This window comes from Sarcophilus harrisii, chromosome X (assembly GCF_902635505.1).
Source record: "Sarcophilus harrisii chromosome X, mSarHar1.11, whole genome shotgun sequence".
Classification (NCBI taxonomy): domain Eukaryota; kingdom Metazoa; phylum Chordata; class Mammalia; order Dasyuromorphia; family Dasyuridae; genus Sarcophilus; species Sarcophilus harrisii.
The window spans coordinates 19,800,121-19,812,869 of NC_045432.1; the positions used below are offsets into that span (position 1 = coordinate 19,800,121).

Genomic DNA, 12,749 nt, shown 5'->3' on the forward strand with positions numbered 1-12,749 from the left:
CAGGAGTTGAGCTGGTGAGACCAGTGGTCAGTGTGGGAAGAGTGTTCACTGGTCACAGAAGAGTGAGGGAAAGAAGCATCTCCACCGCCATCCAACGCTGAAAAGAGGCCAGAATGACAGGTTGGCTTCCCCCAGTGGAAGAGGTCCAGCCCTCAGCTCCACTGTCCAGATCTCTGTTCGAATTCTCATCCCCTTCCCCGAATCGTGCTGGGATGTCCATAGGCCGTCCCGAGCCATCTCTTCTCCCATGGAAGGGAGGAAGTGCGGCCCACACACCCTCGGACACACCGGCCGGCCCGGTCCAACCCTCGTCCTCTCGACTTCAATGAACGCCCGTGCCGCCGCACGTGGGGTGCCCCCCATCCCACCACGGGGCCGCCCCAGCCCTTCACGGCGCCCTCCCAACAGTACACAGCCACACACGGATAACGCTCATGAGTACTTTATTTGCCGGGTGAAGGGTCTTTGCTCTCCCATACCTGCCTGTCTTAAGCACCTCACACCACTGCCCCCCCAAGACCACAAATACATATCGTGAGATATATACACAATATATATGTGTATATATGTATAAAGATATGCATATACATATGTATATATTAATATATATCCCGACTGTACAGTATTTATAGGTACAAAAGAGACAGGCTTAAAAACTGTAATTAATTAGATTAACAGCTATGCCCCCTCCCCCCTCCCCGCTCCCCGCTCCCCCCCACCCTGTCCCAATAATTACTTCTACAAAAAAGGCGTGGGATTTGAAATGCCAGAGATAGACAAGAGTGGTTACGGCTATCAGAAGAAAGGCAAGAGAGCACTAGCCGGACACTTGGGAGACCCGAGTTCAAGCCCCAGCTCTGCCCCTGACTAGCTATTTCTGACCTTAGGAGAGGCCGCCTCCTTCGCCCACCAGGCCGATCCCTAAGGTCCTTTCTATCACTACGGCGCTCGGGGATGAAGTCCCGGCTGATTAGCACAGTCGGTGTCTCGTATACAGAAAGCACTTAAGCAATGCTGGCTAAGCTGGTTTGTCAGGCTACCTGCATGATCACACTACCGCCCGGGGCTCGGGCAACGCCGGACCGCCACGGTCGGCCGAAACGGGGGCCCGGGCAGGCCGGAGGCCGGGCCACGGGGAGGTCTAATTCGCCTCCCGCTTTTGCCACGGCACGTAAAGCCGGCCGTCATCTTCTAGCAGCCACTGGGGCGGCGAGCGGAATGGGCCGCCAGCCAGCGGAATGGACCGCCGGCTGATACCATCAGGGCCGCAGCCCCGGCACCGCCGTCACCCGGTGGTGATTAACGTAGACTGCATCTAGGAGGAAATCAACAGCCTGGTGGCCAGGCGGTTGGATCTGGGATGTCACTGGGAGAGGGGAAGGTCCCTCCAGTTGAGAAGTCTCTCCACCAGGGCAGATTCTCACCAGTCTCAGTGAGAGGTCAAGGACTTGCCCAGGGTCACAAAGTCAGGACAGATTAGATGCGGGACCGGAACTGAGGCTTTCCTGGTGCCAAAGCCCAACTTCCTACCTGCCACGCTGCCCCGCAATTTGAGCTTGATATCAAGGAAAACCTTCCCACTGAGCGGCACTGTGCCGAGGGAAGTCGATGGGCAGCCTCACGGGCCTAGGGGAGAGGGGAGCCCTCGAGCAGGGGTCGGAGGCCTTGTCAGGGATATCGGGCAAGCACCGGACAAAGCGCCCTCTGCCATGCTTTCCGATAGACTGGCTCCGCACTAGGAGACACCCCGACACCCCACTCGGTCTCCTTTTGCCCAGGCCCTGGTGATAAGGGCTCACTGCGGGGAGAAACCTCCACATAGAGGGGAGGTGCTGGTCTCTTGGGGGCCACAGAGAGATATCCCCAACCCTTCCCAGTCTGGGGCTCTCATTTGGGGGTCTCTTGGAAGCCAGCATTACACTGGTTCAGATCCAGTCTAGCCCAGTCAAAGCAGGCCTGCCCACTTACTCTCCCTGCAAGCTCTCTCCCTTTCTCTCTGTTTCTCTGTCTCTGTCTCTGTCTCTCTCTCTCTCACTCTCTCCTCTCTCTCTCCTTCTCTCTCTTTCTCTCTCACTCTGTTTCTCTCTCACTCTGTTTCTCTCTCTCTCTCTCTCTCTCTCTCTCTCTCTCTCTCTCTGGGAGGGGAAGGGGCTCCTTCACTGGGGCTTGGGGTTTTCTGGCTGGTAAATAGGAGTTGTTCCAGCCCATCCATTTTCTATACCTCAAAATGAGGCAGTCAGGGGGTGGGGGCGGGGGCAGGGGTAAGGGAAAGGAAAGGGGGCCACATAGGCCCCGCTGGGTGGCGAGGCCCTCGGCAGGCCCAGTTCAGGGGCCATGTTTGTTTGCTCTCTTCAGCTAGCTATGCTGGGAAGACCCAAATGAGAGCATCCCTGGGCCCCACCTGGCCCCACCTGTTCACAGCTTTGTCTCAGGGATGGGCCGCATGGTGGCGAAGGAATCTCGGATCCTCGCCACTTCCATGGCACACAGATGCCCAAACACCTTGTTATACCAGTCAGGAGAATGGCCCCTAGGGAAGTAAAAGCAGCAAGTCAGAGCAAGCAGAATATCCCAGCTTCTCCTCAGGATGCTCTGGGCTGAGGGGAAGCCTTGACTCCAATAAGGATCTAGGGACACATGGACGGAAGAGAGAAAAGGTTCTGGGATGGGGGAAAGAAGGGAGGGGAGCGGGAAGATCCCAGGGCCAGGGAGGGGAGCGGGAGGATCCCAGGGCCAGGGAGGGGAGTGGGAGGATCCCAGGGCCAGGGGATGTCAGCCAGAGATGGGATTCTTACCGGAGGTCGGCCCTGCAAATGTGGATTAGGCGGGAGTGCCCCGGGCCGTAGGGTTCGATGAGGTACTGAGAAGTGAGCAGCATGGCTCGGACCCCAGACTCTGGAATTGGCTCCTCAGGCTCCAAAGACTGAGAAACAAGCAGACAGCCCCCTCGTGGTAGGTCTGAGCGCCACATCCTGGGGGAGGAAAGAGAAGTGAGCCAAGGGCAATCTGGCTGGGGAGGGCCCACCCTCCCCACCCCCCACGGGCAGGAAGCTCACCGGAGCACCACGAAGTCTCGGGAGGGCTGAGGGGCCATGCTGTCTGTGACGTAGTGGTAGACGTCCACCCCGGGGCCCAGGGACTCCAGCACGTGAGCCCGCAGCAGGTCCTCGTCCCACATGGCCCTTTCCCGCAGCACTCGATGCAGGACCGCCACCGGCGGAGCTGCCACCTCCGTGGTCACTTTCCACAGGCGCAGGGGGTGGCCATCCCGGACCTGTGGGACACTCGGAGGAGTCACAGCGCTTCTAGGGTTCAGCTCCCGCCATCCAATTCCCTGCAGTGCCGGCCCCCCGGGTGGCCGGGATTCTGCCCGGGACACGATTCCCCACAGCACCCCTCTCCCAGGTCAATTCAAACCTTGTTTCTCTGCCCTTTCTCTTCCCGTGTCCTGCCCCGCCCCCCAACCTCTGACCCCTCAAGATACCCTCCATCCTAACTTGTATGACCTAGGGTCCTTCCTCCTCCTGGACCTCAGTTTCCTCCCCTGTAGCCTGACTGGGTAGAAGATTATATACTCTCTGAGATCCCATGGATCCGTAACGTGCTGTTGAGGGGGCATCTGCTCTCTGGTTCCCGATGACCTACTCTTGAGTAGCCCTATTATTGTATTTCTTGGGAACTAATGGAGAAAGCATAAGGACTTGAAGTAAGGAAGGCTCGAGTATGAGGCCTCCCTTGGACCCTGAGTAAGTCACTGACCCCTCTCAGCTTCCACTTCCTATCTGTGAAATGGGGATAATAACGGTATCCACCTCATAGGGTTGCATGAAGCAAATGAGAGAATCCACAATATAGAATCTGCAAACTTAAAGCGTTAAAAGCTTTTTATTGTAGTTATTAGAGGCAGCGGGATGAGGTGGATGAGAGACGCTGCCTCTAAGGCACAAAGTCCTGGCTTCAAGTCTCCTCCTAGACACACATTTACCCCCTTAGTGCCTCAGGCAATCCCTTGAGAGCACAGTTACAGAGAAGGTGCTGACTCGCACCGGTGGATTGAGTTCCCCATCTAGGAGTCCCCATGGCAGTGAAATTGAAAGGGCAGGCCCACTTTCCATCCCGGTCCTCATTATTATCATGGGCCGTAGGTACGGGCTCACCATTGGGGCTAGCCCCGAGTTGACCCGACCACTGCGGGAAGGACCCCGGCCTGGTCCCCGGGGACGGCCCCGCCCCTGCTGACGCCGCGGCCACACTGACCTTCTTACTGGCCAGCTCCGTGTGCTGGGGTCCGGGCATGTTGAGCCAGCCCTTGAATCGCTCGGCAGCCTCCTGCAGCAGGCTCTGCACGCTCCCCTCCAGGTAGTCCCCAGGCTTGTCCCGGAGCTCAGCCAGAGCCAGGGGAGGGGAGTTAGGCTTGGTCACCACGTAGGAGTTGCACAGCTGCAGCATCATATCTTGGGGCACCTGGGGACGGCCAGAACAGGAATGGATCCCCTGGCCTCTCTGGAGGCCCAGTTGGGTGCAGCAAGGGAAAAATAAAGGGAGCCCCATGGGAAAAAAAGGGAAATCCAAAGAAGGCTGTCAGGGTGGGACCAAAACAGCCAGGGAAGAGTCCCCTGTCCAGAGAGCAGGAAGCGCCCTCTTTGGGAGGAGGAGCCTCTTTGGAGCAGTGCTTGTTAACACCCTACGACCATCTCTCTATTGGGGAATGGCTCTTGTTTTGACGTATCCGTTCCCTCTACATTATAGATATCAGATCTTTAGCAAATTTTCCGTGAAGATTCCTTTCCCTCGTTCATTGTTTTCCTTCTGATCCCAAGTGCGCTGGTTATGTCACCTCACCTGAAAGAGCTTCTTGCAATCAGTGATCATGTGGGACAGGCCCTGGGTGGCAGCCATGTTCTCGCTCAGGTCTCTTGGGGCCGGCTTGCCCGACTGGCCACGTCTGGGAATAACTCTGGAGGAGACAACAGGAGGAAAAACCGCTGAGGTTCCTGGCCTGACCCCGCCCTGACCCCTTCGCTCCAAAAAACACTGACAAACATGCGCCGAGTGCGGCAGACGCAGCACAACGGAGAGCCGATCTTCCCTTAGGGCCTTGGGCTCAAATGCCATCCCGAGCAAGTCCCCACTGTCCCCAAGACAACTCTACAACCCAAAGTTGTGGAAGGGGTGCCAATGTACAGAGGAAAAGGAATCCCCCCCCGTCAGAGGGCTGCCGGAGAAAAACCAAGGAACAAATATGTAAACGAGGAGGCAAACGAGCAAACAAAGAAATAAGTCATGGGTTCTACAAAATTCTCATTTTGTGGATGAGGAGGTGAGACTCTGGTTTTGAGCCAGGACACTGTCAGGCAGCCTGCCTTGGGATGCTTGCAGTTCCACCTCCCCCCAGATCTGCTGCGAGACAGCCAGGTACTGTTCATGGGTGTCGGGCTGATCCTTGTGGGGACTCCTTTCTAGGTCAGGCTCGAGGTCCCTTGGCCACAAGGCCAAGTCCAATTAGCTTCCTTTTCACTCCTCTCCTCAACCCACCCAATCCCTGTCCCTCCCATCCAACTAGTAACTCTGGTAATCCTGCCATCCACCCTGCCCTAGATCTCCCCCACTTCTCAGCGGACCATCAAAGCCCGGGCCCCCCACTCTTCCCTGAAGGACCCAATCCACTCAGCTTTGGCACAATGGTCTGAGCAGCACCGCCCTGCCTGGTGGCCAAGGGAGCGCCGACTCTCTCAGGGCACGGGAGCCAACTGGCGGGCCCCAGACCCTGCTTCATCCTCCTGTCAAGTCCTGCCTCTCGTATCGGGAAGAGCACCCCGGGGAGGCCGCTCGTGTGCCCTCGCCCCGGAAGCTTTAACCTGGTTGGGGACCGGACTTGGGATGAGCAGCCCTGACCGGTGAGCAGCTGGCCCCAGATTCGGCTCCACGGCCCGCGTCTCGGCAGCCACACGCATTGCCCCTGCCCCGTCACCATCTCCCTGTGCTCCCTGCCTGCCGCAACGCCGCCTGCACTCGTTCATCATCTGGTCACCGGTGTGTAGTCCGGCCTGGTCCCAGCCCCTAACCTGGGAGAAGTGCTGTCCTTCGAGATGTTGAGGTGAAAGATGGAGGGCGCCAGGCACACGGCCAGGTTGCCGGCAGTCATCTGGTTTTCTTGGGCGGCAGCGATGTCACTCAGGAAGTAAAGCAAGGTCTGCAGCACCTCCCGGTTCTCATCAGGCAGCAGAACCACAGCTGCCTGGGCAGCCAACAGTTGCTGGTCCTTTGGGACAACTGCTGGGATAGGGAAGAAGGACCAAGTGACCCTCCCCAGATCCACCGACCTGGACTCCAGGCCCTCCCTAACCCTCCCTCCCACCCCATCCCAACCTTTGCCTGCAAAGCCCTTCAGTGGAACACGGGTGGATCTGGAGGGCCCTCAGAATTCACCCTCCAAGTTGGAAGGGTTTTAGAGGCTACCACATCCAAATGGCACCCATTTTACAGAGGAAGAAACTGAGGCCCGGGGAGAGAAAGTAGCTGACTCCAAGGTGCTCTGGTTCCAAGTCCCACTGTCTTTCTATTATACCACAGCCTTCATCTTTTCAGATGAGGAAACAGAGGCCCAAAGGTACAAGGACAGATCGGAGCTGTGGGCTGCTCCTCTGCAGCGCCCTATCTGGAAGCCATCAAATGGGATCTTTACAGGTGATCCTCCCTCCCCTAGAGCCACGCTACTTAAATTGGACCCTAGACAAGTCACTTCTCCTCTAAGCTTGAGTCTTTCTATCTGTGAAATGGGACCAATCATATTTATATGACTCAGCTGTCAGAGCAATATTATTCTCCTCATTCTTCAGGCGAGGGAATGGGCAAGTCCAAGGGCACAGGGCAAGCTGAGGCCCTTCCCCGAACAGTAGGTCAAGCCCACTCACACTGGTACAGGCGCAAGAAGGTGGTGGTCAGCTTGCTGGTGAAGATGGGCTCCGGTAGGTCTCGGAAGTACTGCTTCAGCAGGTCCGCCACGTCATAGGCCGATTGGCCTTCATAGACCACGTGCTCCGGGGAGGCCTCATTCATCTGCCTCAGGGTCTGGATCCGGGACTTCACCCCAGACTTGCGGAAAATGCCCACCTGGCCAAGCCAGAGAAGAGGAGAAAGCGGTGAAGAGGCCCGCCCTCAGTGGGAGGGCTCCCCCGCTGACCGGCTCCAGGCAGACCCCCGCTTCCCTCAGCTGCTCCTGGCAGGATGACCGGTTCCCCTTCGGGGCCGACGGGGTCACCTCATCCTACCACTGGGGATTGGTGGGAGCCCTGGCCCAGCCACATCATCATAGAGAAGGACATGGGAACCCAAAGACACGTGATGAAAACAGGCAACAAGTGAGCAAAGTGGGACCATGTGAGGTCAGCAGGAGCCCGGCAAAGACACAGAGGTCAAAGTGCAGCAGGTTCAGCCCTGGGGTGGGCTGGGGCAGGTGCCAGAGGCTAAGGACCCTTCTATGAGCTCAGAGAGGATATGAGAGGGGAGGGAGAAAATGGATTCTGGGATTAGACATGAAAAGCAGGAAGAGGGAAGGGCATCCCAAGCAAAGGGCAGCTGTAGGAGAATGAGGGGCTGTGGCTCTGCCGCCTGGGCCCCTGGGGCCAAGAGCAGCTCCTTCCCTTGTACGTGGCTAACTTCCTTCGCACGTAGCGGGCTCGGGTAACGGGACGGAGGCCGAAGCTTGGAGATGGCGCCCAAGGGGGATGTGGAGCCCACGTCTCACCTGGTCCAAGCACTGGCTCCGGAGATAGCGCATGGCCTGCTGAATGCTCTGAGGCAGAGGCTGGCCGGTCCTCTGCATATGGATCAGGAGGGGCACGCCAAAGACACTCTTGCCCTGGTAGCTGGGAGTCTTGCTCCTTTTCATGAACTTGGGGACTGACCTGTCAAGGGCGGGAGGCCACGCTCAGAGCCCAGGCGAGGCCGAGGCCTGGTACTGGCAGGAGCTATCTGCCTGAAACCATGTCCTGCAGCCGGATTCTCCCCAAAGAGAGCTAACACCGCTTCGGTCATGCTTTAGACACAGCTCGGGCCCATTTTGCACACTTGGTCCCACTTTCCGCCCCAGGAGCACATCATGGGCTGCGCACCTTCCCGAGACACCTCCCTGGTGCGCCTGGACCCCCGCACCCACCACCTGCCTCACCGGAGGCTCTCCCCAAGGCTCCCAGCAGCACCCTTGCTCACCAGGCCCAGGTCTGCTTGTGGGGCACGGAGTATTTCTCCATTAAGGCCGTGAGCCGCAGAAGGGACCCCTTGTGGAGCAGGTTGAGCTGAGCCACGGACTGGCGGTTGAGCTCGAGGGAAGCCGAGTTGAGGCTGGGCCGGTGGGAGTTCTGGAAGCTGTGCCAGCGGAGCTTCCTGGTGGGGAGAGAGAAAAGTGGGGTTCAGGAGTTGCCCACCTCCATTTCCCTCCAATAGCACCTGTCCTCTGGAATTAGCTTCCATCTGTACCATGCTCGTCTATGGGCACGTCCGGGGCTGTTACTCTTGGATTTCTTTGGCTCCCCAGTGCCTTGCACATGCTATCTGCTTAAATAACACCTCGATGTCCCCACTGATGACAGGGTCATTCATCATTCCTGTCCAATGTGGGATACTGGCTCCCATAGGGTCACTGAAGAGCTGGCTAGAGAAGGCAGCTTGTCGTCCCTAATGTCAGAGGTCAATGATCCACATACGGTGTTCAGGCTAGATCCTGAGAACCCTAGTGTTGACCTGAAACTTCAGGGGCCTTTTAAGTCCAATTCCCCCATTTCACAGAAGAGGAAACTGAGACGTAGGGAGGGGAGATACGCCATCTGAGATCTGATAAGTCATAAATTGTAAAGCTGGCATCTGAACCCAGCTATTTAACCTCCAAATTCCGTGTCCTTTCCCTGTCCTGCTGCCTCCTGTCTGCCGGGGGGAGATCAGCCTCTACTTCCCACAGGGTAAAAGTGCTAGACTCACTCCTTGCTTTCCACTCACAATTTCCAGGCCCAGGTTCCCAGGCTTTGGCGAAGTTAGGCTCCACCCATGCTCTATGTGAGCCAATGGCATTAAGTGAGCCTGCAGAGGCATCTGGGCCGAGACCACTAGAGGGCAACAGAGGCCGCTGCTGGGGACCGCTCAATTAGCCCCAGCTTGAGCTCCCTGGGGTGTGGGAGAAAGCCTGTGCACACCAGAAGGTCCCCTCTGGCTCTCCCTGCCCTGGTCACTCAACAGAGCAACAGGAGGCCACAGGGGGAGAGAGAGTGCAGAGTCTGTGTGGGCCTGGGAACCTCTTATGGGTCAGGGGGGAGAGAGAGAGAAGGGAAGGTCAGAGGAAGAGGGTTGGGGGCTCCCCCTACTTCCTGTGCCGGGGTGATGACCTGCATGTCAGGAGTTTCTGGCTAACAGAACTAAGGCTCTCGACTGGGGGGGGGGGAGGCCGGAAAAAATGAGAACACAGCGTTTTGTGGGGATGTTGAAAATTAAGCATGTATAGATTTTGAAAATAAAAAGCTTTAGTTAAAAAAACCCCAAGGCACCTGGGTAGCACCTCCATTGCCAATAGCTGACTATAGAGCCAGGCACTTCTTTATCAGTCTCGGTTCTCACATCCAGAAAACGAAGGAACGGACAAGATTGCTTCCTCTTCGGACATGACATCCCTTGTAAGGCCCCCCCCCCAGCTCTGCATTTCCCTGTTCCAAGGCCCGTCCCCACTGCCATCCCCTGTTACAAGGCTGTCCCACCTCTGCCATTCTGGGTTGTGACCCCTTGTGTCAGCAGTTCCCATGTTTCCCCGGTAACTCACCTGCAGGGCCTGGTAAGCGAAGCTCCCACGCCGGAGTCCCGGCGCTCTCGGATCTCGGTCTCCTCAGTTTCGTTCAGGGAGTTTCCGGTACTGTCGAAGTCACTGGCAGACGTGCCCACGTCAGACATGGAGTGCTCCTCTTCCAGGTGCAGGCTAAAGGGGAAAGCCTGCTCTCCAACTGAATCTGTGTCCTCCTCTTCTTCTTCATCCTCCTCTTCCTGCCGAGGCGGCCCCATCTCCGGGCACACGGCCTGGGACCAGAGCTCCACATGTTTCTGTAGGCCCCACATGTCCTGGAGGATGTCGTCCAGCTGGGCACAGTTGGCCTCGGGCTCCAAGTCCCTCGGCTCCTCCCCCCTGCCCGCCATCTCGGGTATGTTGTCGTAGACGCTGAGGCGGCTGTCCATGGAGCTGCACGAGCCCCGCCGTTTCTCTGGGCCCCAGCTCCCCGGCTTCTGCCAGTCCACTAGGCGGCGCCCTTCCTTGGGGCACAGGCTCTCGATGGACAGAGATCGGGGGAAGGTACCCGGCTTGTGGTCCCCCGGCACGTGCACCAAGCAGGCCTGCCAGTGTCCATGCTGCTGCTGCTGCCACTTTGACTCTGGTACGGGCCCCGAGCCCCGAGCCCCAGCCCCCTCGGTCTCTGCATCTGGATCCTGGCTCTTGGAGGAATAGAAGCCGGCCGAGAGAAAGCTCCGGCGGCCGTGGAAGGAGAAAGCCTTCCCGACCTTGTCGGGGGCGGCGGCCTTGGCGGCAGCGTTTGGCTCCCCCAGGCCCGGCCTGGCCTCGGGGCTTCCTGGCTTCTCCCTCCTCCGCAGAGAGTCCAGGTGCCGGAGAAAGCTTCGGGTACGGCGTTTCCTCGGCTTGTCTGAGGCGCCGTCCGCCTCCTGGGGCAGACCGAGGAGGGAGCTGGGACTGGGGACCCACGTTGGCGACTCGAGCTGGGCCCCAGCCTGATCTGGGGGCTCTGGCGGGGGTGCCACCACGACAGCCAGCGTGTCCCGAGCCATATCGCCGGGTTGGCTGGTCTGGGATGCGGCGCTGACGTTGGTGAGGATGCTCTCGTGGCTGGAAGCCGCCCACAGGCCCGCTCCGGGGGAGACCACCAGGTCTGGAGAGCCCAGGCGGGACCAGCGCCGACTATCCCGCTGGAAAGTCCAATTGTTGCTGATGGCACACAAGTCTTCCTCCTCTGGGTCTTCATTCTGCACGAGATTCCCAAGAGTCAGAGTCCCCAGCTCAGGCCCATGGGCTTTGTGGGTCAATCCCAGGGAAACTCCAGGGAGACCCCAACCCCTCTTCACGCCCTCACAAAGCCCCGGAAGAAAGGAAACAGAATGAAACGGGACAGAGGATCCCCGGAGTCAACTTAGTGGTCCAGCCTGGGGACGAGGCCGTCTCTGCCACCCCCAGTCTAGCTTGGAAAACAGTTTCTCTGAGAGGCAAGACCCTGTTGAGTAAGCAACTCCTGGGTTTTACTGCAAAAAGCAACGGGAGTCACGAGACCTGGGTGCTTCAGGCCTGACACAAAGCGCCCGGCACCCGGCGGGCACTCAATGAATGTTGTCGATTGATCGCCTGCCACCAACTGGCGGCATAACCTTGGACAAGTCCCTACCCCTGCAGGGGTCATGCACCTCCTCCAAAAAATGAATCGAGATCTGCTCACGAGGGTCAACCAAGGGTTGCAGCTCACAGAGGCTCCCTGGCCTCTTCCCCAGAAATCCTCACAGGCACTGCCCCATTTGGAGAGACCGTCCAGCCACCCAGAGGAGGGAACTGCTCCCCCCCCCCACATGCACAACCTGGATCCCCAAATGGCACATTTGCTCAGCACTCCCCGCCTTCCCCAGGGGCCTGTGCCGGGGGCCTAGCCTCACCGCTTTGTGCTGACTGCGAACCTCCAGTTTCATCGAGGCGCAGGCGTTGAGGGTCATCAGTCTCCTACAAAAGAGGAGCGAGAGGGAAAAGCGTTCAGACACATGCCCCCTTTCTGACACCAATCCCCCCATTAGCACTGGTCCCCTCGGCGCTCCTCAGCTCAGAAGGCGTCTTCCCTGCAAGGACCTGGGGCCTTTTCTCTAGCCAGCCTTACCGGCAGAGGGCACGCAGGGAATCCTGGTCCAAAAAGCCATGGTCCTTCTTCACAGAGGTGATATCCAGAGGGAAGAGGGAATCTGGGGGGACAGGAGGGGGGTGTGGTGAGAACCACAGAAATGTCAGGACCTGCTTGGGGACAGGGGGGAATCACAGAAAACAGACTCTACTAGATGCTGGGGAAAGGGATCCCCAAATGCAGACTGTGTCAGAGCCTGAGGAGGGGGAGCCCCAAAAGCAGATTCAGAGCCTGGGGAGGAGGGCTCCCAGACCACCGACTGTGCCAGTCTGGAGCCAGATGCCTGAGAACTGTGGATACGTCTGTGGAGTGGGGAGAAGCTGTGTATTTTATAGAAGAAGCTCAAGAGAAGGGAAGAACCATGCCCCGGCCGGCTCAAGAGACCCTGCCACGGTAAGAAAAGCCTCCGGACAAACCGGCCCAGCGTCCGCTTACTCTTTTAGGAAATCCTTACAGAGTTTCAGGGCAGGAATCAGGCCGTGCCATCTGTCAGTTCTCCCCCCTGGAGGCCCCACGGGGAGGGAACCCTCTTGTGGTGCCAGAAGCTTTGGTCAGAGATAAGGGCTCAGGCCCGCACGCCACACCTGGAGCCCGGGAGCTCAGTGGCCCGGGGCCCTTGGCCCGTCCAAGTTCCAGAAGTAGCTGCCAGGCCCCCGGCCTCCACCCCTGCACACAGGGGGCGGCGGGGAGCTCAGGGCTCAGCCTCTGCCGCTCAGTTACGTGAGAGAGGGGACTTGTTGGGCCACTTTCTAATGAGGTCCGGGCTCAGTCCCCAGGAGCCCCCTGGACCACAAGCAGAGGGAAGTCAGAGATGGAGGGAGGGGTCTC

The 12,749-nt window shown here is 58.4% G+C and overlaps 1 protein-coding gene across 4 annotated transcripts in view; it reads right to left on the reverse strand.

Moving 5' to 3' along the window:
* Window positions 1-426: 426 nt before the first annotated feature.
* Window positions 427-12,749, reverse strand: part of STARD8 (StAR related lipid transfer domain containing 8) — a 71,604-nt gene continuing 59,281 nt past the window's right edge. For 3 of the 4 annotated variants that reach the window (XM_031945140.1, XM_012553172.3, XM_031945141.1), the window contains 12 exons: window positions 11,901-11,982; window positions 11,686-11,749; window positions 9,806-11,010; window positions 8,212-8,385; window positions 7,748-7,907; window positions 6,915-7,113; window positions 6,066-6,276; window positions 4,843-4,957; window positions 4,258-4,464; window positions 3,057-3,274; window positions 2,796-2,972; window positions 427-2,530 (listed from right to left, as the gene is read on the reverse strand). In XM_031945140.1, the coding sequence (XP_031801000.1) occupies window positions 2,416-2,530; window positions 2,796-2,972; window positions 3,057-3,274; window positions 4,258-4,464; window positions 4,843-4,957; window positions 6,066-6,276; window positions 6,915-7,113; window positions 7,748-7,907; window positions 8,212-8,385; window positions 9,806-11,010; window positions 11,686-11,749; window positions 11,901-11,982 (2,927 nt within the window). In that variant the 3' untranslated portion in view covers window positions 427-2,415. The remainder of the gene's footprint in view (window positions 2,531-2,795; window positions 2,973-3,056; window positions 3,275-4,257; window positions 4,465-4,842; window positions 4,958-6,065; window positions 6,277-6,914; window positions 7,114-7,747; window positions 7,908-8,211; window positions 8,386-9,805; window positions 11,011-11,685; window positions 11,750-11,900; window positions 11,983-12,749) is intronic. The other variant, XM_023506861.2, reaches the window with a different exon arrangement.